The 27,600-nt window shown below is 39.1% G+C and overlaps 1 protein-coding gene across 8 annotated transcripts in view; it reads left to right on the plus strand.

Annotated features, from left to right (window-relative positions):
• DENND6A (DENN domain containing 6A) overlaps nt 1-27,600 on the plus strand; it is a 109,142-nt gene that overhangs the window by 30,300 nt on the left and 51,242 nt on the right. For 3 of the 8 annotated variants that reach the window (XM_072720673.1, XM_072720672.1, XM_072720674.1), the window contains exons 1-3: nt 10,701-11,022; nt 24,946-24,984; nt 25,085-25,127. In XM_072720673.1, coding sequence (XP_072576774.1) covers nt 10,783-11,022; nt 24,946-24,984; nt 25,085-25,127 — 322 coding nt within the window. In that variant the 5' untranslated portion in view covers nt 10,701-10,782. Of the gene's footprint in view, nt 1-3,315; nt 3,356-10,700; nt 11,023-22,069; nt 22,150-24,945; nt 24,985-25,084; nt 25,128-27,600 lie in introns of those variants that run through there. The other 5 variants (XM_025985904.2, XM_025985933.2, XM_025985914.2 and 2 more) reach the window with 3 other exon arrangements.

The raw sequence follows: 27,600 nt of genomic DNA on the forward strand, positions 1-27,600 counted from the left end.
CCAGGATCGCGCCCTGGGCCAAAGGCAGGCACCAAACCGCTGCGCCACCCAGGGATCCCCAACTATTATTAGTATTAATGTTTTGTCTGATAAATTGTAAGGTCCTAGAAACATCACATTCAGTTTGCGATCCCTCATAATTCAGGAGTATGACTTTCATAAATTAAATAAATATTTGTAAGAAGGGAGAATGAGTTATCTTTTTTGTCTGAAGATCATTTTTCAATGAAAATTGTTTCTTTTTTTGTTGAGGTAAATACTCTTTGGTTAGGTTATAATGATTATATTATAGAAATGATGTTACCCCTCCTATTTTGTCCAATTAAAAATAATTTGTGGAAAGGGGCACCTGGGTGGCTCAGTCAGTTAAGTGTCTGCCTTTGGTTCAGGTCATGATCCTGGGGTCCTGGGATCCAGCCCACCCCTACCCCCTGCTCAGCAAGGAGTCTGCTTCTTCTCTCTCTCCCTCTGCCCCTCTCCTTGCTTGTGTGCTCTCTCTCTCAGATGAATAAATAAAATCTTAAAAAAAATAATTTGTAAGTTATTTTATAATATAAAAACCTAGAAGCAATTCATTATGCTAACATTTTGTAATACTGCTTTTTATGGTAAATTAACTCTCAGGGAAAATTTCATATGAACACTTGATGTAATTGGTAAAAGGCTAATAATATGATGAATCAGGATTATTTACCATGTGTGACTATATTAATCGGGCCCCCATAGTTTCAAATGTCAGAAGATGCAGCTCATACTGGTTCAACCAAAAAAGAAAACATATTTGACTCATGAATCTGAAAAGATCAGACTTGGCTGAATCCATGGCTGAATGATGTCATCAGGACTTAGTCTTACTCTTTGCATTTTTTGTTTTTTTCTCTATTGGCTCCATTCTAGGTCCAGCTCTTCATTTACAGTGATAAGTCTGCTAAGAGCTCCAAGCTTACATTCTTTCCTCTCTGCAATCCTGATGTTAGTACAATGCCTCTTTCAGAACAGGTCAAAGATTTCCAGAGTTAAGTTGCACTGTTTGATTGGGCATGAATGAGGAGAGACCTGTACTTGTCATTGTTCTAGGTATATTGAATACACTGATTGGCTAGGCCTGGGTCAGGTACCCACAATGGAGTTTAGGGATAACATTTAGCTTCTCCTGAATCCCATGGACTGAGAATGATAGTGGGGTGTTGAAAACCTGGGGACTCTCAGGCAGAAGGTGCAATGGATGATGGACAGGTAAGAGCAGTGGGGAACCACAACAAAACTATCAAAAAAATTCTAGTTCTCCAAAATGAAACTATTTTTAAGTCTGCTTTTGTATAAAAGTAATTAACTGAGAGGTCAACTCTAAACATAAATTTGTTTCTAACTTTTACCTACTATTTGAACTTTCTGAAGTTGTACATCAGAGGTTTGTATATTGTAAAGTTTTAATGTGAAAGTTGACTCATGTCAGTTATGAATTACAAAGCTGCACGTGACAGTTCTAACTACAGTTGCTTAAATAGATAAGAGTTATTATTTTTTTTAAAGAGGGAGGCAACACCTGGGTGGCTCAGTCAGTTAAATGTTTACCTTCAGCTCGGGTCACGATCCTGGAGCCCTGGGATCAAGCCCCATGTCCGGCTCCCTGCTCAGGAGGGAGTCTGCTTCTCTTCCTCTCCCTCTGCTCTGCCTCCCCCCCACCATGTGTGTGCTCTCTCTCTCTCTCTCTCTCTATCTTTCTCTCAAATCAATTAATCTTTTTAAAAAAGAGAAAGAATGTAAGCAGAAGTAGGGGAGATGCAGATGGAGAGAGAGAATCCCAAGCAGACTCTGTGCTGAGCACAGAGCCCAATGTGAGGCTCAATCCCATAATCCTGAGATCATGACTTGAGATGAAATCAAGAGTTGTACACTTAACTGACTGAGCAGCCCAGTTGCTCCCATAAGGGTTAATTTTTAAGAAGTCTAGAGACAGGTTGTTGCTGGCATTGGTTTGGTGCCTTATGGATGTGAGTCTCTTGAAATTGTGGCCCAGAATGGCTGCTGGAATTTTGACTTTGACCTTCATGTCTAGGTTGGCGGTAGGGGAAAACAGGAGAGTACAAAAGGGCAAGAACTTGCTTGGTGTGTTTATTTACTTTTTCCTGCGTGCTTTTCAAGAGTACAATCAAAAAAAAAAAAAAAAAAAAAAAGAGTACAATCAGATGTCCCAATCAACACTTTTGCATACATTTTATTCATCACGTGGTCACATATTATCTTCTTTGGAGGCTAAGAAAAATAGCATTTTATTTGTGTTCAGTGCCACCCCAAATTAAACCAGGCTGCATTACTAAGTAGAAGGGGGATAATGGATATTGAGTGGCTGTGTAAGTCACCTTGGGCTGCTATAACAAAATATCATAGACTGGGTGGCTTAAACAGTCGATATTTACTTCTCAGTTCTGGAGGCTGGGAAGTCCAAGATCAAGGTGCTGAATCCCTGGTGAGGGCTGTCTTCATGGCTTGCAGATGGCCCCCTTCTTGTGTTCTCATATAGCAGAGGGAGACCTCTGGTCTCTTCTTGTAAAGACACTATCACATCATGAGGCCCCATCCTCATGACCTCATCTAAACCTAATTTTCTTCTAGCTCCAAATACCATTAATTTGGTAGATAGAGCTTCAACATATGAATTTTCGGGAGACACAGACATTCATATTCTACACTTGCCCCCTCCCTCAAAATTTGTGTTCTTCTTGCATTCAAAATCCATTCATTCAATCCTAATAGTCCCCAGAGTCTTAACTCATTCTAGCATCAATTCTCAAGCCTAATATTCAAAGATACATCTAAATATCATCTAAATCAGATGTGGGTGAGGTATGATTCATCCTGAGGTAAAATTCCTCTCTAGTTATGAACCTACAAAACCAGATAAGTTATATGCTTCCAAACTACAATGGTTTGCCTATGGCACAGGCATAGGATAGAACATTCTCCTTCCAAAAGAAAGAAATTAGAACGAAGAAAATGGCGTCAGAGCCCAAGTAATTCTAAAATGCTCAGTAAGGCAAATAGCATTAGATCCTGAGGGTTGAAGGGATCCCTGGGTGGCGCAGCGGTTTGGCGCCTGCCTTTGGCCCAGGGCGCGATCCTGGAGACCCGGGATCGAATCCCACGTTGGGCTCCTGGTGCATGGAGCCTGCTTCTCCCTCTGCCTGTGTCTCTGCCTCTCTCTCTCTCTCTCTCTGTGTGTGTGACTATCATAAATAAATAAAAAAAAAATTAAAAAAAAAAAGATCCTGAGGGTTGAGAATAATCCTTTTTTGTTGGATGCTCTGCTTTCAGACCCAGTAAGGTGGTAGTCCTGTTTCTACAGCTTTGCCAGGTAAGAATCATATTCCCTAAGCTCTGGGGGGCCCTGCCCCCAGGCTTCAAGTGGTTGCTGTCTGGTGTACTGAACTGAAGCAATAATCACTACCCTCCCCTCCTCTACATACACACACACTGAAACTGAGGAGGCAACCCTCATGATCTGTGAATCACCTTTGTGGTTATTCCTTCTTTGTCTTGAAGAATAGCACATGTTTGCACCTGCAGAGCTCTATGGTCCAGCCCTGTAGGAGCTAAGAAGTCTAATGGCCTTCCTTCACTTTATTTTGGGGTGGCTGATTAAGTCTGTGGTTCACATCCATACTAATCAAACTATTGTTTGGTCACATGCTTGTGTTCTCTTCAGAACAATTGTGCATGCTCTCTCTCTCTCTCTCTCTCTCTCTTTCAGTATTAATAGGCTGAGAATTGTCTAAATCTTTAAGTTCTGATTAATTTTCGCTTAACTTCTTGGATTCATTCTCTTTTGTATTTTACTCTAAGCAGTCAGGAGGAAACAAATTGCTCCTAAAACACCTTGCTTAGAAATCTCCTCAGTAGCTTGCAAGTTTTGCCTTCTGCAAAATACTAAAATATAGTTCAGCCAAGTTCTTTTGCCATTTTCTTTTAAGATTTTATTTATTTATTCATGAGAGACACAGAGAGAGAGACAGAGACATAGGCAGGGGGAGCCTGATATAGAACTCAATCCCAGGATCCCGGGATCACGACCTGAGCCAAAGGCAGACACTCAACCACTGAGCCACCCAGGTGTCCCTCTTTTGACACTTTATAAGGAGGATCACCTTCCCTCTGTTGTCTGATAATATGTCCCTCATTTCTTCTGAGATGTCACCAAAATGGCCTTTCCCATCCATATCTTAACATTCTTTTGATGATTATTTATGTATTCTTTAAAAAGATAGAAGCTTCTTCTCCAGCTCTCCCCTTTTCTTCATCAGTCTTCACCAGAATCATTTCCCTTAACAGCCATATTTCTATGTACATCCAAACTCCTCTAGCCTCAACCCATTATCCAGTTCTAAAGCCATTCCATGGTTTTAGCTGTTTGTTACAGTAGCACAGTACCAAAGTCTGTATTAGTCTCCAGAAAAATAGAGCCAATAGGATGGAGATATACTGGGTGGGTGGGTGGGAAGGGAGGTATATTTATTATATGGAATTGGCCTGTAGGCTGAGAAGTCCCACCACCTGTAGTGGCAAACTGGAGACCCAGGAGAGTCAATGGTATAGTTTCTGTCCTCGTCCACAGACGTGAGAACCAGGAGAGTTGATGGTGTAAGTTCCAGTTTCAGTCTGAGTCAGAAGGCCCGAGAAGACTAATATTCCAGTTCAAAGGCAGATATCAAGTTCTTTCTTTCTCAGACTTTTTTGTTCTATTTAGGCCTCCAATGGATTGGATGAGGTCCACCCATCCTGGGGAGGGCTCTCTGCGTTACCAATTCAAATGTTAATCTCATCTGGAAACACCCTCATAGACACACCCAGAATAATATTTAACCAACTATCTGGACATAGTGCCCAATCAAGTTGACACGTACAATTAATCATCATAGTGGCATAGCAGTTTCTGCCACAAAGATATTAATGAAAACACTGTAATAATTTCTTTCCCTTCTGTTTTATCTGATTTCTCATTATATATATATAAAACATTATAGAGATATTAGATATTATACAGATGAAGAAAAAGAAATGTTTAATTCCAAGCAAAAAATTTCTCCTATCTCAGTGTATTTTGTATCAACTCTAGTGTCTTTTATGTTTTTTGCCTATAGTCCATTAAAACAGGATCATTCACCATATTTCATTTTGTGACATTTTTCTACTGAAAATATATTTTTCTACTGAAAATATATATGTTGAACATTTTTTCTGCTATAAAATATTCTCCTATGACATTTTAAATGACTGTATAATAGTCTATTGAATGGATATATCATATTTTTCAGTCAATCCCCTATTGTTGGACAACTAGGTGATTTCCAATTTTTCACTTTTATAAGCAACTCTATTACACTCTTGTTATTTCGTAATGTTTAGTTACAAAAGCAATATTGCTCTCTCTGTAAAATGATAGAATTATATAAAATAGAAACCAAAGTTCCCTATTTCTATTCACCAGCATTTGTATTTCCCACCATTCCTATTCCCCATGATATAACCACTGTTAATAGTTTACTGTGGGGATGCGTGGGTGGCTCATCAGTTGAGCGTCTGCCTTTGGCTCCGGGCATGATCCTGGAGTCCTGGGATCAAGTGCCGCATCAGGCTTCTTGCATGGAGCCTGCTTCTGCCTCTGCCTATGTCTCTGCCTCTGTGTCTCTCATGAATAAATAAATAAAATCTTAAAAAAAATAGTTTACTGTGTGTCCTTCTGAACTCTTCTGTTTTCTGATTCCTTTTTTTCTTTTCCTTCCATTCTGCTCTTTTCATGCTCAGCCTCAAGCCTCCTCATTTTCCTTAATTGCTGCTTTTACTCTGGGAAGCTAGGCAAACATACATATTAGAATTTTGCTTGAATTTAGACAAAAATAATTCATAAGTAAAGGTCTCATACTTTTGATTAAAGAGCATGGGGGTGCCTGGGTGGCTCAGTGGTTGAGTGTCTGCCTTTGGCTCAGGTTGTGATACTAGGGTCCTGGGATTGAGTCCATCATCAGGCTCCCCACAGGGAGTCTACTTCTCCCTCTGCCTATGTCTCTGCCTCTCTCTCTGTGTCTCTCGTGAAGACATAAATAAATCTTAAAAAAAAGAAAAAGCATGAACTTGACAGGTTACCTTTTTTGTCTTGCATGTTGGCTGCTACTGGGCCTACTAAACCTGTCTCTCAGTATGAACTGGGTCAGGCAGTTGGAAAAATAAATCTTCAAATAAGTAAAAAAAATAAAAATAAAAAATCTTCAAATAAGTAAGGTGAGGGATGCCTGGGTGGCTCAGCGGTTTAGCGCCTGCCTTTGGCCCAGGGTGTGATCCTGGAGTCCCGGGATTGAGTCCCACATCGGGCTCCTTGCATGGAGCCTGCTTCTCCCTCTGCCTCTCTCTGGGTCTCTCACGAATAAATAAATAAAATCTTTAAAAAAAAAAAAAAGAAAGAAACATTTTAATATTACCTTCTCCTGTGTTCATACAATTGATCATGAAGGGAAAACTCTGTAAAATAGGAGATCAGCAATTAAAGATTTTTAAAGTATATTCATCCATTCAGTAAAAATTTTCTGAGTGCCTGTCATGTACTGGGCACTATAGAGATACTGGGAAGGTAAAGACAAAACTCAAAGCTCTTCACCCTCTTTTTTAAGGCTTTCACAAACACTACTACAGTGTATTTTATTGTCTTCTTTGCCTGGATTCTCTCTTCATTTGGTCTCTTAGAGATGTGTGGCAGTGAACCCCATTCTCTGTGGTTAATACACTGGCACCTGAGCCTCTGTGTATTTCTCTGTGCATTTTCTTGCCACCGTAAGTATAGTTATGCTCTAGCAGCTGCAGCAGCATTTAGCTCAAAAGAGGGAAGTCCTCTGGCTGCCTATGTAGGTGGATATCTAGGGCACTTGGACTCCCTCCCTTTTAGTAAAATTAAGTCCAGATATCTGGCATTGCAATTCACACCATTATCTAAAGAACCTCACCCTTTCCTTCCCTTCCCTTCCCTTCCCTTCCCTCCTTCCTCCCTTCCTCCCTCCCTCCCTCCCTTTTCTTTCTTTTCTTTTCTTTTCTTTTCTTTTCTTTTCTTTTCTTTTCTTTTCTTTCTTTCTTTCTTTCTTTCTTTCTTTCTTTCTTTCTTTCCTTCCTTCCTTTCTTTCTTTTTCTTTCCTTTCCTTTCTTTTCTTTTCTTTTCTTTTCTTTTCTTTTCTTTTCTTTTCTTCTTTCCTCTTCCACTTCCTCCTCCTCCTTCTTCTTCAAGGGAGGGGGAGAGGGAGAGGGAAAGGGAGAAAGAGAGAATCTTAAGCAGGCTCCCCCACCAAAGCAGAGCCCGGTGCAGGGCTTGATCTCACAACCCTGAGATTAGGACCTGAGCCAAAATCAAGAGTTGCACACTTAACCAACTGAGCCACCCAGGCACCCCCTTCTTTTTTAACATAAAAATTTCTGAAATGCTAAGAGTTTGGTTTGGGTGAAAGAGAAGTTTGGAATGTTTTTAATCCTGTGCTCAGTATTGTTGGTAATATTAGAAGAGCAGCAGAGCCATGAATCCAGTCATACTCTTGGCTAAAGCAGCCTATCCTGACTTAAGTACTCCTCACATGAAAAAAGACCCAGGGCTTTAGTTGACAGTGAATGAAACCTGAGCCACTGAGGTGACCTGACTGCCAAAAGAAGCAAATGTGATCTGAACCAGCATTAATAGGAGGCTGAAGGCTGGGACAAGTAAGGTAATAGTCCCAGAATACACTCTGGAGTGGTCAGATCACACCTGGAGGATGGTGTTTCCTCCTGGGCTCCACATTTTAAGAGTAACGTCGACAAGCTGGAATATGCCCCAGTTGGGCAACAGGATGATGAATGGCCTACAAACTACATACTTTGAGGAATGGTAGGAGGAACTGGGGTAGTTTACCCTGGAAACTAGAAGGCATGTAGATGTGGGATAACCATTATCAAATATCTGGAGGGCTATCATGTAGAAGTGCTAAACCCTCAATGTAATCTCAGCAAGTACAACTTAGACCAAGGGGTATATATTACAAAGTGGCTAATCTGGTCTCCATAAAAGGAAGAATTTTCTAGCCTTATGAATATCCAGAAAATAGCAGCTTTGCAAGGTAGTGACTTTACCTTAAAAGGGGGTGTTGGAATGGCAGCTGGCTGACCAAATATCAGAGGACTCATGAACAGGATGGGAAGTTTGGAGAGATGATCTGATCTATGAGCCATTCAGAATCAAAGGTTCTAATGACAGAAGCTTAACAAGGAAGTAAGTATTAGTACTTTTCCCCTTCAACTCCATATAAGTATTAACTATAGAAACTAGGTTAAAATTGATTCTAAGACCAGATATCAAAGTTTTGAGGATGAAAAGAAACAAAAAGCCATAGGAAATTAATGTTCTAGCGGTTGAGGATTTTGTGTATAAAAGGTTGAATGGTGTTTGTTAGTTTTTTCCAAAACAAACCAAATGATTGTTTTTTCTACCTTTAAGATGCTTTAGAGCCCTGGTGTGCTCTCTTTCTCATCAAACTTACAGTCCTCTTAATATGTTGTTTTCATTTTAATATATTATTACACTCTGCAAGATCACTCTTAACTCAACTTATGCAATAGCATTTCCGGGAATGGCAGTCTGTATCCACATGTCAAAGAACCAGCCCTGTGGAACAAGTAGTGTTTAAAGCTTATTAATTATTAATAATGAGGTAGCATCCAGTAAAATGTGTGCATTGAGATAGCTTGGCTCTTCCCCATAATTAGTGAGGTGAGTAGGCTGGGAATGATCATTCCTATGTTATCAATGTAGAAACTGAGTCTAAGAGCAGCTTGCCTACCATGATCATGGGTGGAGCTGGCACTAGAATCCAGAACTTCTGACATCTAGTCCAGTGCTCTTTTCAATTGTTTTTAGTAGTAAAGGCTACTGTTCTTTCCTAATAAGGGGTTGAGAGACTAACTTAAATGAAGAACACTGCTTTTCTCTTTTAACTACAGTGATTCTTTAGAGTAGGAAGGCAGATTGCTTTGGCCACAGACTTGGCTTTTAACTTTAATGCTGTCCCTAGTTCATTTTACATATAAAAATAGTCTCTAGCAAACATCACTATTGATGTCTGATGATACTTGACCCTTTTCTTGAAATATTGATGCTAACACTCCAAATAAAAATCTTATGGATGGATACAGGACGTTTGTCAAATGGGGTAGATTTGACTGGGTGGTGCAGGAAAATGCTAAGGAGCTTAGGCTGAGTCAGAGAGATCTAGGTTTAAATCTGTTAGGCTACCTATTGGTTCATCTCATGGAGCCTCAGAATCCTTACCGGTAAAAATGGGAATAATAATGAGACCTGCCTTTTTTTTTTTTAAGATTTTATTTATTTATTCATGAGAGACACACACACAGAGAGACAGAGACATAAGCAGAGGGAGAAGCAGGCTCCATGCAGGGAGCCCAATGAGGGACTCCATCCTGGGATTTCAGGATCATGCCCTGAGCCAAAGGCAGATGCCCAACAGCTGAGCCACCCAGGTGTCCCTAGACCTGCCTTTCTGGCTTGCTAGGAGGATTAGATGAGATAATATATGTAAAGACATGAAAACTGTGATTTAAAAAAAAAAGTTTATTGTGAGTTATTATCTATTATCTTTTACTCATTCTTCTATTAAGATATTGTTGTGTGTTTCCTATTTACTTTCATTGTGCTATTTATACTCAGCATAGTAGCTAAATAAAACCCTAATCAGTGGTATCATGCTGGACCAATAATCCGTAATAAGTCAATAGACCAAGTGCCTCCTTGGTGCTCAGCACAGTGCTGATCTCTGAGAATACAAAGCTTCTTGGGGTGCCTGGCTGGCTCAGTTGGTAGAATGCAACTCCTGATTTTGGCGTTGTCAGTTCCAGCCCCATACTAGGGATAGAGATGAAGAGATGACATAAAAGTCAAATCTAAACAACGACAACAACCACCACAAAGCTGCCTGAGACTAGGCCCTTGCTAAAGAGAGACTGATCCAGAGGTTGCTGTGGAGGCCAACCTGGTGTTTCAGAAAGCACTGTAGATGTTGTGTGAGTGTTGAATGAGTCACGGACAACCAGGCCAAGAAAGGTGGGTGGGACCCTGGTGGAGAGGGAACAGCGACGTGAAGACACAGATCTCTGAATCAGCAGATGAGAGAGCGAACTGACAGCCGGCACCGAAGTTGTAATACTTGTTGGGCTAGTCCTGTCACCTCTCAGAATCTCAATTTCCTTATCTGTAAAAAAGAAAACAATGAAGTCCAACTACGGGTCGCGATGTGTAGAATGAATGGAGTAAATATTTGTAAAGTGCCTGTCGGCACATCAACTGTCCACAGTACGAGCTCGGTAAATGTTAGCCACCATTACCATTACGTGTAATAATTTAACGATACCTTACAATTATGAACGTGTCATTCCAAGGATAATTCCTGCCCCGGTCGTTGGGCCGCGAAGAAGGGTGTCCGGATTCACAATGCACTCCCGAGGAGCTTTAAGGCAAGGATGCCAGGGCGTGTTTCGCAACCGCAAGGGAATGCCTGCAAGACGACCCCGCGCCTGCGCAGTGGCAAGGGAGCCTCAACGCCGAGCCCGGCTCCCAGGATCACGTGGGCCCCGGCCCCGCCCCCGCCCCGGCCGAGCCAGTCTCCGGCGGCTGCGGCTGCGGCAGCTGCAGCTGCGGCTGCGCCTGCGCGGAGCCGGGCGCGCTCTGCAGCGGAGGCGGCGCGAACAGCAAGGGGGCGGCCGATGGCTCTGCGGGGCCTGGCGGCCTCGGGGCCTGGCTCCCGCGGGCCGTTGGACGAGGCGGTGGCGGCGGCCGAAGAGCGCGGGGCGCCGGCCGTGGTGGTGGCGGCGGGAGGCGCGCCGGAGGACGACGACGAAGACGAGGGCCGCGGCCGGGGCCTGCTGCGCTGGGACGGCTTCTCGGCCTGGCTGCACTGCGTGTGTGTGGTGGGCTTCGACCTGGAGCTGGGCCAAGCCGTGGAGGTGAGGCCCGGCCGCACCTTGCCCCCCGCGCCTCGTCCGGGGCCCCGCGCCGGGGCGGCCGCTGCAGAGCGTGTGGCCCGGGGGCCGGCGGGCGCGCATCCGGGCGTGGCCGGCCGCCGCTCCGCGGGTCGGGCCGGGCTGCGGTCCATTGGCAGCTCCCGTGGGAGGATCATGGGCTGCGGCTAGGGGTGAAAAGTTCTCTCGAGGCCCCTCCTAAATACTTGTTGAGGTTCGTTTTGTTTGTTTTTCTTTTTAAAACCCGGTGTCACATGAGTAACTGAAATGGTTAGCGGCGCCTGGAGAAGGCTGCAGGCAGATGTTGGGGACTTTTTTATGGAGACGCGAACAATGCCCCTGACATACGGTGAACCGGATTAGCCAACCAAGCCTTACACAACCAACTTTTTAGACTCCTAAACCGTTTTTGGCCATTTCCACCAACTCTGAGAGCATACTACTCAGTCTGAGCGGAAATGCTTATCTCAGCATAATTTACCCCTTTTGTTCCTCATTTCTATTATTATTATTATTTTACCATTTCTGGTATTTCTTGATGTTGCTTCTGAAGCAGTTGGCCTGGAAGCTATCAAGGTGAACATAGTTCATAGTTCATCTTGTGTGTGGATCAAGTTTCCATCTTTATGATGCCTCATTGAAAGGCCTTCGAATGTTATTCTTGAGGTTGTCTAGGGTCCCTTTTGTGGCATAAAACAGTGCTTGTCTTTGTGTCCAAGGAAAGCCTGATCAGAAGGAGGTATGTTTGGAAAATTTTTGCCAGTTTGTTTTGGTGATGGTGGCAGATTTTAATGAACCATCTCATTCAGACTTTGGTGGAGTTTGGCTATGAAAATTGGCCAGGAAGGTTTTTCTTAAAGCTAGTGCTTTTGTATTCAGCACGTCTACTCTGCTTTATCATTACGCAGTTCGGTACACGTTAAGTTTCTACTAAGATCTAGGCATTATGCTGGATGCTGGGCATACAAATATGAACAAAATGCTATAACCTGTGTTTATGGATTTAGACTACAGTTAAGAGGGGAAGCAAAAATTAATCACAGCAGCAGATAGGTCCAAGTGCCATGCCTGGTACATAGTGGTGTTCCATACATACTTCCTGATAGAACGAGTGAATACATGAACAGTTCTTTATCTTGAGATAGAAACAGCAGTTTCCAAGGCTTTGAATTAGTGATTTGTGAGTTATTTATCATTTACATTGACATGTTAACCTGAAGTTATATAAGTAGTAAAATACAATTTAATCAGAAAGTGTAGGATTGGGTTGTTGTAGTTGATTGTATTTTAAAATAGTCTAAGGAGATCCTTGTGGACTCTCAGCATTCAGGACATTGTTTATAAGTATGTTTTTCTGACCAGATAATATTTAGTATAATTGATGTGTTACAAAAATGTAAATCATTAAAGGACTTTGAATTTTACTTCCCATGGGATATGCTACTGAACAGTTTCTTTAGATTAGTAGTTCTTAACTTTTTTTGCGTCTTGAATCTTTTAAAAAATATGAACTCCCTTACAAAAATGCTTGCTAATTCAAATTATGTGTATACTTCTGTGGACTATATGGGGGTCATCTGCGATCTTTATTCCACTGTTCCCAGACTAAGAATCACTGATTTTAGAAAGCATAGGATAAGGAGGGGGAAGATTCCCTTAATAAATAAGGATCTAGGGGACCCCTGGGTGGCTCAGCGGTTTAGCACCTGCCTTCAGGGCAGGGCGTGATCCTGGAGTCCCGGGATCGAGTCCCACGTCAGGCTCCCTGCATGGAGCCTGCTTCTCCCTCTGCCTGTGTCTCTGTCTCTCCGTCATGAATAAATAAATAAAATCTTTTAAAAAATTAATCAATAAGGATCTGAAAAGGATAAACACATTAAATTGGTTGCAGCACAACTTAAGTATAATTGCTTTAGATTAGTATAATCTAAATAAAGTATCTATCTAAATAAAGTATACTAATCTAAATAAAGTATAATTGTTTTGTTTTCCTGAGAAATGTAGAATATTGTACCTTGCCACTTTTAAAAGAAGAAAAAGAAACATAAATTAGTAATGAATTTAATGAAACAATTGAAAAATATATTTCACTTTTGTATTATGGTCATATCCATACCAAAAGTAGACAGGTGGGGTGGCTGTAATGGGACAAGAACATGAACGTAGAATTGGGTTGGAGAAGTGACATAGAGTAGCTCCAGCCCCAATTCCTGTAGTGCACAACCATGGAGACTCAAAAGGAAAATTAATTAAAGAATAAGTAAAAGCCAAGTTAGAACTATAAAATTCTAGAAGCCACATGTGACCTCACTGTCTTTGAATATTAGGGTTGAAAGAGACATAAAAATCTGTTGTGCCATGACAGAAAGGAACATTTGCAAATTTTAAACAAATGCATAAACAGTGCCACTTGGTAAAGCTTAAATCCTTAACAAAGAGACAGTGTAGCATATCATAGTCTCAGTTGAGAACTGAGACTCCACAGCTGGACTGCCTAGATTTGAGTCTGTGACTTTGGACACATTAACTTTGCTTGCCTCACACTCCTCTGTAACAGTACCTGCATCATGACATTGCTGTGAGAAGTGAGAATTCGATAAATTAATGTTGGTGAAACATCTGGAACAGTACCTGTGCCTCAGTAAGACTTAGGTGAGTTTGTATTTGGGAAGTATGGAAATTTCCTTTTTCAGTGGAGAGAGTCCTTAACTTGCTTTGTAAAGGCAAGGCCTTCGAATCTTAATTTTCTCACTAGTAAAATGAATTTGAGCTAGTAGAATCGTACTTTTTTTTTTAAGCAGGGAACTTTTTCCCCTGTGTAAATAAAAACCTGATATGAGACCTCAGTGGCTAACCTGGTTGAGATGGGGCCTGTGTGTGTATATTTGGTTGTGGACAACAGGAATTAAGCCATAGCTCAGGCAGAAAAGGAAACTTGTTGTAAGGCAACAGATTTCTCAAGATATTCAAGGTACAAACCTAGTAGGGCTTCATAAAATGACTACAGCCCCTAACTTGGAAGCTTCTTGCTTATGCTCTTGTTTTATGAGATTTTGTTTATGCTTCATGCTCCCTACAACTTATTTCCTTAGTTTCTATAATCTTTATGGTGGAGAAGTTGCCCTTTTCAGCCACTTCAGTGAAGAGAGATGCCCAAGGAAGGTACTCAGGCCTGGTTTGGGGCAAACAATTAGGTGAAGACCTGTAGGTTAGGGGAGTGGTCCATCTTGCAGAAAATGTCTGTTAGACCCTGTAATGGGGACAATGAAAGGTATCTTTTAAGTTGGAAAGAGGTTATAAAAGGTGTTGACAATAGGAGGTGTGCTCAACTTCTTTTCCCACAAAGTGGCCCTGAAGCATCACTGCAGAATCCACATGCCCTCTGGAACAAAGTTTCAGATCCTCTGGATTTTATAAACTAAATCAGTTCCAGCTCTGAAATTACCTGATTATATAGTAAAGCCTTAATCATCTAAATCCAGAATTGCCTCATTTATTCAAGTATTTTTTTCCTTGATTGAGTAATAATATGCTTATTGTTGAAAACTTGGCAGGAAAGAAAATTATAAATACTATAGAAAACACAGAAAAAAGTGCTATTAATATTTGACATTTTTGTTAATGCTTTTTCTTTTCTACATAATTTCATATCTGTCAAGAATTAATTTGTTTCTTAAGAAAAGAAACTCTCTCAAATTTTTTAAAAAAGATTGATAGTAAAGAGTCTCTTGGAACCCAGTTGCAGGAAGCTGGAATGAACCTCGGAATTTGGAAAGCCCCAGGCTTTTTTTGCCTTTTTTTTTTCTAGAGCTGTGTAGTCTTTTGTCTCTGCTTCTCTTTGCAAGTCTGTTTCATTCTCTGTGCTGAGGCTGGTTTCTTCTACAAGTTTCATTTTCTGCTCCCCCATTTCTCTTGACTTTGGACTACTGTGGTACTGATTTTAGCCAAACCTACTCTAGTGTTCTGGAACCAGGCTGAAGCTTAATTCAAATACTGAAGTATCTGATTGGCTCAGCATGGGTTAGGTGCTCCCTCTTTTTCAGTCTTCTGTGTTAGGAGACAGAGTTTCAGTGACAGTAGAAGCCACTTGTAAAAGGAGGAGGGGACACTTGCAAAGAAAGCATGGGTTGGGCAGCAGTCCCCCAAAACAGGTCTAACTATCAGACTCTGCTTTTATTGATAAATATGTTCATGAATAACTAGCCAGATCATTAAAGACTCTTCATAAATAGAGTTTTTTACACCATAATTTATTTAACCATTTTTCTTAGTTTAGATATTTAGTAATTTACTTTTTCTTTTTTCTTCATAGTGTAGAGAGTTATTTGCTATCAGTATATACATCTTAGAGATGTTTTGAATTTCTGAGACCCTTTAAAGATTTACTTATTTATTTATTTTGGGCAGGGGGTCTTGGGGAGAGGGGAGGAGCAGAGGGAGAGAGACAAGCAGAACTGCATTGAGTGTGAAGCCTGACTTGGGGGCTCCATCCTACCATCCTGAGATAATGACCTGAGCTGAAATCAAGCATCCAAATCAGTTGGATGCTTAACCAACTGGGCTACCCCGACACCCCCGTTTTTAAAAAAACGACTATTTATTTGGGGGGGGGGATTTTTGAAAGCCTTTAAAGTATATGAACTATAAGGTAGAGAGTTTTTATCAAGAAAGGATGCTATATTTTGTCAAATGCTTTTTCTACACCTATTAAGAGGATCATCTGGTTCTTGTCTTTTATTAACAAGGTTTATCACATTGACTGATTTGCAGATGTTGAACCACACTTGCAGCTCATGAATAAATCCCACTTGGTAGTGGTGAATAATCCTTTTAATGTACTGGTGATGGGCATTAAGGAGGGCAGTGATCATTGAAGTGATGAGAGGTGGGTGTTACATGTAACTGATGAATCACTAAATTCTACACTGCTCTAAAAAAAGTCACATGAATTTATAGAATGTCATAGGAAGTTTACATTTCTGTAATTTGAGGTCAGCTCCTGAACCTTTTAGACCTTGATTTTATAAGAATTGAGGCATCAATTCTGGTAGCTTTCCTTCCTTGAAGGCTTTACCTATCAACTCTTTGGATAATTTCAGTCTAATTAAAAGAGCACAAGGTGTGGGGTTTTGAACATCTGCTAGTTACCTGATTTTTGGCCAGTTTCTTCAGATTTTTGAGCCTCATTTCTCTCAACTAATAAAATGGTAAAATAATATCCTGAGAGTGTTGTTGGAGGTACTAAGAGAGAGAATGCATGTAGAAATTAATACCTATCGTTTAATGAATGCTCAAATGTTGGTCCCTTATTATAGTTAGTGTCCTTGCACATTCATAATCAGTGTAGGACTATTCTTGGCTATTCTCTCACTCCTATTATTTTGCTTTAAATTCATTAAAAAAAAAATCAGTTTTGGATGTGAACCCAAGTGTTTAAAGCACTTCCTGGGGGAACACCTAGCTGGCTCAATCGCAAGAACATGCAACTCTCGATCTTGGGGTTGAATTTAAGCCCCATATTGGTTGTAGAGATTACATACATACATACATTTAAAAAAGGGGGGGACGCCTGGGTGGCTCAGCAGTTGAGCGTCTGCCTTTGGCTCAGGGCATGATCCCAGGATCTGGGATCAAGTCCCATATCGGGCTCCTTGCGGGGAGCCTGCTTCTCCCTCTGCCTGTGTCTCTGCTTCTCTCTTACTCTGTGTCTCTCATGAATAAGTAAATAAAATCTTATAAATAAATAAATACTTAAAAATAAAGCAGTTCCTGGAAATCAAGTTTTTTAGGTTTCATTTTGCTGATAATCTATGAAATAGCACATTTGTATGTATATATAGTTTGTATTCCACCTCTTGCTGAAAATAATTTCAGGCCAATTAAATAATCTATAAAAAGGACAGTTTATCATTAATATATTGGGTGAATTGTGATGTCATTTGGATTACTGATCTTCACTCCGCCGCCTCTAAAAAAAAAAAAATTGAAGATAAAGGCTCTGCTGTGGGGTTGAAGGCATACTTATGTGTCATTTAAAAAACAAACAAACAGGAGAATTGACTACCCTTTCTTTTTCACTTCTGCTTTTTTTGTCACTGCCTATTCCCCCTTATCGCTCTAGCAGAGTGGAGCGCCTGAGGTAGTCACCACAGTTTTCTTTATTTTAGCAACATTTGTTTATTTTTTTGAGAAAGGTGAAGGCAGTTGTGTGAAGGGTTGTTTCCTTATTAAACTGGGTGCTCCATAACCTCAGTATTTGATCCTCAGCAAGTTTACTGTTTTAATCAAAATGGCTGTTATGTGTAATTGTATGTTGCTGGACTGTCTGAACTGTCCATTCAGCAGATATTTATTGGACAACTACCATATCTGTACACTGTTGTGTCCTGGAGATAAAGCCTTAATGAACTCTCCCTTCAGTGAGCTTCCAGTCTAGCATAGATGGTAGGCCATTAAACATTGAGGGTTATAACAGGAGGGTTTGTAGGTACTAATAAGGGCCTTTACATTTCCTTGTGAACTTGCAGCATTTCATAGTAGCTTGATATAGTTCTGTGGTTTGAGAGTTAAAGCCTTAGTGATCTCCTGAGTTTAGGCTCCCAGATTTTACAAGGGCTTCTTCAGTGCTGCTAATCTCTGATTCTATTATGAAATTATATAATCCCAATATGGAGATAATCTGGGATCTTCCCCTCTCCAATTAGTCTGTTTACAAGTGCTTTATGTTTTATGTTTACTATGAAGAATGATGTGAAAAATGGACAATTGTATCTAAACTTTACTCTTATTAGCAAGAAATGTTTCACTGTCCGTTCCATGTTCAAACTGATCACATTTTCCAGGAGCATAATTTAGTTTTGATCTTGAATAAGCTGGAATCTTAGACTGAGGCCCAGCCTGTTCTGATACTGTGGTGTGGGGCCATTTTTTCCCACTTGTTAAATTAAACATTTTTATTGTAGTATAACATACATGTAGGAAAGTGTACAAATCTTAAGTTGGGTGAATTTTCATAAAGTAATCATACCATCCACTACCATAGAGATCAAGAAACAGAATTATCACTGCCACGGAAATTTCATTTATGTCTTCTTTCTGTCATGACCCATTGCCATTTCTCCCCAGACCCTAGCAACCACTAATCTACCTTCTGTCTCTATGGATTCTCTTATTCTATACATTTCATACGAATGGAATCATACAACCTGTGGCATTTTTTTGTCTGACTTCTTTCACTTAGTATATTTTTAGGGTTCTCCATGGTGTGGTACATATCAGTACTTCATTTCTTTTTATGGATGAATTTTATATCATTAAATGGAAATACGACATTTTGTTTATCCATTCATTATTTGATGGAAATTATATGCTTATAATTTTTTTTTTATGTTTATAAATTTTTGTGTGAACTTGCGTTTTCACTTGTCTTGGAGTGAAATTGATGTTTAGTAAGGTAACTATGTTTACTCTTTTGAGAAACTGCTAAACTGTTTTCTAAAGTGGCTGTATTTTCACATTTCTGTTAATAATATATGAGGGTTCTAATTTCTCCATATCTTGTCAGCACTTGTCTTTGTGTGTGTCTTTGATTACAGCTATTCTAGTGGATATGAAGTGGTATCTTATTATAATTTTATTTGAATTTTCCCTAATGACTAATGGTGTTGAGTGGCTTTTCATATACTTACTGGCCATTTGAATATCTTTTTTGGAGAAACATTTAATCAAATTCTTTACTCATTTAAAAATTGGATTATTTGACTTTTTTATTGAATTGTAAGAATTCTTTATATTCTGTACATTAGACCCTTATCAGATACATGATTTGTAAACAGTTCTTCCCATTCTTTGGGTTATCTTCACTTTTTTGGTAGTGTTCTTTGAAATACAAGGGTTTTAAATTTGGGTAAAGGCCAACTTATGTTTTCCTTGGTTGCTCATCCTCTTATTGTCTAAGAAACCATTTGCTAATCCACAGCTATAAAGATTTATTCCTACGTTTTCTTTAAGACATTTGTAGTTTTAAGTATTACACTTAGGTTTTTAATCCACTTTGGGTTACTTTTTTTTTTATATTGTGAGGTAGAAGTATTACTTTCCTTGAACCTTATTTTGATACAATTTTTGGTTTACATAGAGTTATAAAAGTAATTCATTTAGCTTTCTCATAAGTTAACATTTTACATAAACATAGTACAGTAATAAAACTAAGAATATAATACTGGCGTGATAGAATTTGCTAAACAACAGAGTTTATTGGGATTCACCAATTTTTCTACTATTGTGCTTTATCTGTTTCAAGATCCAGTCCAGTTTCCTACTTTTCATGTAGGTATCATATCTCTATAGTTCTCTTCCATCCATGGAGCTCTTCAATCTTTTCTTGTCTTTCATGGTCTTGATATTTTGGAAGAATACTGTTCATATATTTTGTAGTACGTTTTTCAGTTTTGGTTTTTCTGGTATTTTGTCATGATTAGTCTGAGGTTATGAATTACAGGGAAGAATACCCCAGGTATGATGTGCCCTTTTCAGGCCATCATATCAGGGAGTATAGGATGTTAAAATGTCACATTATTGGTGATTTTAACCTTGATCACTTGATTGAGATGATGTCTGCCATGTTTATCCACTATAAAGTTACTATTTTTCTTGTAATTAATAAGTGTTTATTTTGTTAGAGATTGAAACTGTGCAGGATCTTGTTTTCTAAACTTTGCCTGTTAATTCAACATCTGTAAGTGGATCTTACGTATAGTAATTATTATTCTGGTGGTCTCGTAGTGATTTTTTTTCTTTATTCCTTCTATATTTATTAGTTAGAATTCTTTTATGAGGAAGAGTTGTCTCTCTTTCTCATCCATCTGTCCATCTACCTATATCATTATGGATTCAAGGATACTATCTTTTTTTTTCTTTTTTTTTCTTTTTATTTATTTATGATAGTCACACAGAGAGAGAGGCAGAGACATAGGCAGAGGGAGAAGCAGGCCCCATGCACCGGGAGCCTGACGTGGGATTCGATCCCGGGTCTCCAGGATCGCGCCCTGGGCTAAAGGCAGGCGCTAAACCGCTGCGCCACCCAGGGATCCCTCAAGGATACTATCTTAACCAGCTTTGAGCATAGGTACCTTTTTAGGTTGGCTCTATGTTCTTTAATCATGCCCCCTTCCTTTTTTTTTTTTTTTTTAGCTTTATTTATTTATTTATTTATTTATTTATTTATTTATTTATTTATTTAAGACACAGAGACAGAGAGAGGCAGAGACACAGGCAGAGGGAGAAGCAGGCTCCATGCAGGGAGCCCGATGTGGGACCTGATCCCGGATCTCCAGGATCAGGCCCTGGGCTGAAGGTGGCGCTAAACCGCTGAGCCACCTTGGCTGCCCTCCCCCTTCCTTTTTTTGAACACTTTCTTTCTGGCACCACAAGATGCTCCAGGCTCATCTTGTATTTTTCCTGTCCCACCCTGTAGTCACTACCTCCCTAAGAAGCCCTGATTCTTTTTATAGCAGAATGGTACTTATCAGTCAGCATCTCAGTATTAGCTGTACTCACTGCTACTGGGGTGTCATTGCTTTACTTATCATATTAAAAAGCCTTTTAAAAGGGGTATTATAGGTGTGCCTGGGTGGCTCAGTCGGTTAAGCATCTGCCTTTGACTTGGGTCATGATCCCACTATTCTGGGATGGAGCCCCACATCTGACTCTCTCCTCAGCAGGAGGTCTGCTTCTCCTTCTCCCTCTGCTATTCATGTTCTCTCTCACTACTCTCTTAGAAAATGAGATATTGGGACGCCTGGGTGGCTCAGTGGTTGAGCATCTACTTTCGGTTCAGGGTGTGATCCCCGGGTTCTGGCAATCGAGTCCTGCATCGGGCTCCCTACTGGAACAGGAGCCTGGTTCTCCCTCTGCCTATGTCTCTGCCCCTCTCTCTGAGTCTCTCATGAATAAATAAAATACTCAAAAACAAAAATATTGTTAATAATATATCTTAAAATATTTTCCAGCCAGTTTGTTAAAATTATGTGGCACATAACGAGTTGAAAAATGTAGACCTTTTTTTTTTTTTTTTTTTGCTTGTAAACAGTTTCCATTTTCAGTTTGGAATGAATGTTATTGTCTAATCATTAAAGACATAATTTTCTTTTTATATTTTATTTTGGGGGCACCTGAGTGGCTCATTTGGTTAAACATCCAACTCTTGATCTCAGGGTTGTGAGTTTAAGTCCCACATTGGGTTCCATGCTTGGTATGGAGCCCACTTAAAAAAAAAATTAAAAATAAATAACTAAATAAATAAGCTTCTGTTTTTAAGTAATTTCTGCACCCAATGGTGGGGCTCAGACTTAAAACCAGAAGATCAAGAGTTAGATACTCCACAAACTGAGAGCCAGCTAGGGTTAATAGGTTTGGAATTTATCCTCTTTTTAAGGTTTTGATTATGTTTATATGTGAGTTAATGTTTATATATGAGATTAAAGCAGGCCTAGGATGTAGTCTCTGCTAGGCCTGAGATGCTGGGTAGAGTGTAATGGAAACAGACACTGAGTGACATGGCAGCTGGTAGGCATCCATTCACAGATAACTGGGATGCATGGCAGGCATGAATTTTTCCCATGTCCAAGTAGTATTAGCAGTAAGTTAACTGGTGTTCCTCATTTTCTTTCTCTGGGACCATAATTACTCCTACATTGAGTTGGGAATGTTAGGGTATGCAGGGGCAAGTGGCAGACAGACATACCTTTGAAGAGAATAACCTGATTAAAAACATTTCAAAATACTACTTTTCAGTATCTATATTAATATTTTTTCTTGTGGTACTTTTTTCCCATTACATCATGATGTGAAATATTTATTCTATGTCATTATTTTTAGGCCTTAATAATGCTATCAAATAAACCTACTTTTTTCTTGGCTGATTACCTGGCCACCTCTCCCTTGTTTCATATAACATGGAAGATCTTAACATAGGTAACAGAACCAGGGTGACATTAGCTGATGCTCTCTGTCCCCCTTTGATGCCTCCCAGGAATGCCAGTGGCCTGGGGGACAGAGATGCCTGGACTTGAGCTGTGGAGAGAGGAAACTTCAAGCGAGAGGCGTCTCCAGGTACTGGGGCCAATCCACAGTTGATTAATGCCTGTATAGTTATCAGGAGCTAACCAACTAAACTAACACTGATTGCCCAGACTTATATTTATACTTGTTTTTTTTTTTTTTAACAAGATAAAGTATGTACATAGATAATCTAGTAACTGGCAGTTTGTGCAGTTTGAGATAGATACTTGGCAGTGGTTACTTTTTGTTTTTACGTAGGGAGTTTAATTGAAGTTTTTAAGCTAAGTATGTTTTTTTTTTCTATTTTTTGATCTTAAGTACACTGTGGACATGTGCATTCCTATATCATATAAAGATACATTATTTCTTTTTGAATATCATATCTATTCCAAAATAAAACACTGGATAATCTTAACAGAATACATTAAAATGAAATTCTAGAATACTGTTCGACAATCTAATACAATCAGAGTTTTTAAAAGGCAGACTTGATAGGTTATGTAGTTCTTACATCTTTTTAGCTTAAATATATATAGCATGCATAAGTCCCTTAAATATACATACAGATATATATACACATTATATATAAGATACTCATATATATGGGTAAAACATAATTTTTTTCTATATTGTCATGCTGGTATTTTAAACCATAGGAAACCAAAGTCTGAACAAACCACTGTGATGTCTTTATGTAATAAGAAAAGGAAGTTTTGTATATTTGCTTATAAGTTTATATTTTAATTGCAGGAAAGAAAAATCTGAAGGGCACTCACATAAAACTGAGTTTAGAGTCTAATATAAAGCTGTTACAGGTCACTAAATTTTACCAATATGATAACTCCGGGATAACTTATATGTAATGAGATTTTCTTAAAATAGAGCTAAATAGGTTATAATTTGCCATTTTTAAAGGTAACAAGGTAAAATGGTCTCAAGGTGAAGCAAGGGAGATCTATGTACACATAAAGAAGAATTATGTATTATTAAATACTGAGTTGTTGAACTAATTTGAGGGCATATCCATTTATTGAAGAAATATTTTTAGTGTTTACTGTGCAGCAGAGAATGCTCTAGGTGTTAAGATGGATTGATGAACAAAACAGACCAGATTCTTGCCTTCATGAATTGTGGAGACAGGTTACTTTAGATTGGTCAGAACATGGTACAAAACAGAGTAAGTAGAAGTAATATTGACTTTGGTGTCATTCTCTATTCCAGGTATGGTAGGTGGTTTTCATGTAATGTATCAGCTCTCTAGACCCTTCCTGTAGCCCTATATTGAGAAGGATTATATGCCACATCCTAGCTAGCTAGTGGGGAAAGAGGGCTGTGATTGTACAGTAATGATCGCTGCTAAGGATGGAATGAGAATGGTGGCTTGTGTACTTTGGAATCAGACAGGCCTTGGTTCAAGCCCTGCCTCTGGCACTTACTAAACAAGGAAACTTTAGGAGAGTTATTTAAAGTACTATGAACTTGTCCCCTCTTCTGTAAATACAAGGAGAATTGACAGAATTATTGTGAAAGTTAAAAATTCCAGAAGGTACTTATTATTATTTCTCCCCATCTTTTTTCTTACCGTAGTTTTCTTATATATACAATGAGGATATCACTCCTGGCCTTGTCTATTATTGTGAGGACTAAATAAGTGAAATAAATGTGTGAAACTATTTTAATACAGTTTATAATGTGATATTACTGTATATTATATCTGGAAATGGAAAATTATTAGGCTCTTGGGCAGCTGAGGGAATGGAAGAACTCATGAATTCTTCCAGAAGTGAGAAGTCATGGATCCCCACATTAGCAACCCAACATTAACATAATTTAGCTACTCTTTGTTATTAGCCACTAGCTAACCTACTGCTTTTAACCTCATTTCTTCTTTATATTCCCAAGAGAGTCTGGATTGGTCCACATGAGCATTGTCAGAATTTTCACACCTAGCCACATTTCAGTAGTTGGTTGACTGGCCTGTAGAGTCTGCTGCCTTTGGGTCTGGTGTTTGCTAGTGCTTGTTTTGACAGGACCTGTTCTGGCCTATACTTGCTTCCTTTGCAGGGATTGTGGGGAAGGAGTTTCCCTCAGAAGGTGCTCTTGATCACTATAGGCACTAAACTGACCTGTCCTAAGAAAATGCAATGATTATTTAAAGGGGTTGGAGGAAATTAGGATAGATTTTTTTTAATTTTTTTTTTTTAATTTTATGATAGTCACAGAGAGAGAGAGAGAGAGAGGCAGAGACATAGGCAGAGGGAGAAGCAGGCTCCATGCACCGGGAGCCTGATGTGGGATTCGATCCTGGGTCTCCAGGATCGTGCCCTGGGCCAGAGGCAGGCGCCAAACCACTGCGCCACCCAGGGATCCCGAAATTAGGATAGATTTTATGGTGGGAGATGGCCTTTGAGATTTCTTAAACTATGGATAATTGTTTTCTCCTTCCAGTTTTTCTTTTAATAAGTAACTGGTGATTTGAATTACTTCTTAGAATTGATTGAAAAATTCATTATTTCTTGAAGTAGCTGCCAGCTGATGGATCAAATTCTTTTTAGATTTTAGTGTTCCAAAGAAAACTCAATAAGCTTTGAGTTAGTAAATCAGCTGGTAAATTGTTCTTGATAAACCAAGATTTCACCAATCTTCTAGAGGTAACTTTGTGAATTTTTTTTTCCTAATGTAAATCCTACTTAGTTCTTCCAGCTTCTCCCATGTGTCATTATTGAAGTTTGTCAACAATTTCTTAAAACTATTTGACCATAGCCAACTAGTATTAGAAGTACTGCTAATGTTTATAATATATACTCAGTATATTTGTCTAACGAGATTTATTTCTTTTTCTTCCAGGTAATTTATCCTCAACATTCCAAACTTACTGATAAAGAAGTAAGTAAAAATATTGCTCCATATAGTCTGCTATTCTATTTCTCTTTGTTTTAATTGGTGTGTGTGTGTCAGCATATATAGCTTTTGTTTTCTTTTTCAGAAAACCAATATTTGCTATTTGTCTTTTCCAGATTCAAATTCAGGTAACTATTTTTCATGTGGCATTTTTGTTGAATTTTATACTAAGAATATGATCATACTATTAATATGCAAAAGTGGATTGAAATAGAGTATTAGAATGCAAACTCTGTTTCAGCCTAACAAGTCAGTGATGTGATTCTTAGTTTTATGATGCCAGTCATGTCTTTTTTATTTTAGTTGGCTCAACTTTTAAAATAAGTGTTAGGTTGTAAAGAGGTAAAACATCAAGGAGCAATAAACTGTTGAAGTAGTGAAGAGATCGAAAACCAGCAACATTGGTATGTCTAGGGATTTATAGAAAGTAGCTTACTTTTAGTTCAAGATTTGGAAGCTTACCCAAGAACTCTGTGAAAGCAGTAAGTTTAAAAAAAAAAAAAAACCCACACACAGGGTGAATCTAGTTATGAAGCATGGCCATCAATTACTTGTAATAGTTTGTGTCTGTTAATATACGTAAAGCATGTGGAATAGTGTGTGGCGTATTGAAAACACCACATAAGTGGTGCAAACTATTATTATTTTAAGCTTGGTTTTGCTGGCCTTTTTCAAACTTGCCCTTTGTGTGGTCCTAATTGTTCAAATCTTTCAGGTTACCTCTTATGTTTCACTTTCAAAACAGCTTTTCAGGCTTCTAGTGACCAAAACATTCCACATCTTAGACCACACACAGTTAGAACCCTATGAAGCAAAGGCACTCCATTTCCCTTTCTTTTTGTCGTTACTTCTAATATCCTGTTAACTTAGTTTAGTTAATCTAAGACATTTTAATTTTTGAAAGTATTTTCTCCTTTCCTTTTAAATGCTTCCAGGGTTCTTTGCTGTACATTTGCAACTCAGCTTTCAGGAATCATGTAAAAAAGAAATGGTATCTTGGTTAAAAAAAAAAAAAAGCCTTTGAGAAATCCCAGCAGGAGTTTTATTCTAGCTTGGAATTATTGGAATCTCTTAATATGTTTGCCTATTAATGAAATAATGATAGAGAAGTCCTATAGGATCTTCCGTCATTTCCTTACAAAGTCTACCCATGCAGTTCTGAGTGTAGTGAGTGTTGGATTGGTCTTTCAGGACTCAGGGCAATCTGAGTTATAGGCATTACAAAATGAACTGATGTTATGTGATTAGAGTCACAGGTGGATTCCACTGCACACCCTTCTCTTTCAGATCACAGCTGGGTTTCATGGCTCTCTTTTTCACCTCTCTGCATGATCTTCAAGGCTAAGAAGCTAATTCCATGGTGTTTAAATAGTCTTTTTTATTTTTAGTTTTGTAGTCAGTGTCTTCCTATGTCCCTTTCTTATTAGAAGTTAGACTCAAGTGTAAATCCATGTAAATCAGAATTTGTTCAATATTTTAGGCACTTGAGTGGTGTACAGATGTTTTATAATGCCTTTCTTATGAGTTGTACATCAGATGAAGTAGGGTTTGTTTTATTTAAAGTATGGTTGATGCTTAGAAGTAAAATTGACAAAAGGTCTTAAAAACAGACACCTTGCCATCTTAGAAGATGATTTTTTTTTTTTTTAAGATTTTATTTACTCATGAGAAACACAGAGGAGAGAGAGAGAGAGGCAGAGACACAGGCAGAGGGAGAAGCAGGCTCCATGCAGGGAGCCTGACACGGGACTTGATCCCGGGTCCCCAGGATCACGCCCTGGGCCGAAGGTGGTGCTAAACCGCTGAGCCACCCAAGCTACCCTTTAGAAGATGAATATTAATCTAGACAGCAATAGGCTGTGAGTTTTATATGTATTTGAGAGTACTAGTCTCAGTTGTGATTATCCAGCCAATTTGTTTCACTTACATGTTTATAAAATGCATGTTGGGATTCCTGGGCCAACTTTGAAGTGGATTTAATTTTTTCCCAAAATAGCTTTTATTGTTATGTAAGGAAATCCAGGCACAGTAGAGCAGTCTTTAGGAAAGAATCATAGTCTAAGTTTTGTTTCCATGGTGCACACTTAAAGTACAATCACATTTAGACTCACTGGCATATAGATAAAGAAGAATGCTTTTGGGATTCCCAATGGAATGATTTACCAATCCTCCATTTCCTCTACCTGCTATCCACACATATCTTAGATCCTGTGACTTTAGAAAAAAAATTTTTTTTGGTTTGTTTTTATGTTTCAGTATCTTGTTCGATTTAAGTAACTTTAATCTTAAGGAGCTAAATTTTGAATTTTAAGAAACATGCATCTGGAAAATGTAAGGAATGCTGAATTTTATGAAAAGGGAGTTTTATTACTAGCCTTAAATCCCGCCCCCCCCTCTCCATTCTCAAATCCTGGACATGCTGTGAGAACTTCCCAGTGACAGCTGCACCTACAAGCTGTACAGAATTGGTCAGGAAGACAGTTCACCAGGTCAAAAAGGCTTTAGTCATGTTAGTCTTGTCAACTGAGTTAAATAGTTCTTGTTTTATGTTTCAGAGGTTGGTCCTCTTCACACATAAAGGCTGCTTAAAGAAATATAAAC

The sequence above is a fragment of the Vulpes vulpes genome, chromosome 9 (assembly GCF_048418805.1).
Source record: "Vulpes vulpes isolate BD-2025 chromosome 9, VulVul3, whole genome shotgun sequence".
NCBI classification, from domain to species: domain Eukaryota; kingdom Metazoa; phylum Chordata; class Mammalia; order Carnivora; family Canidae; genus Vulpes; species Vulpes vulpes.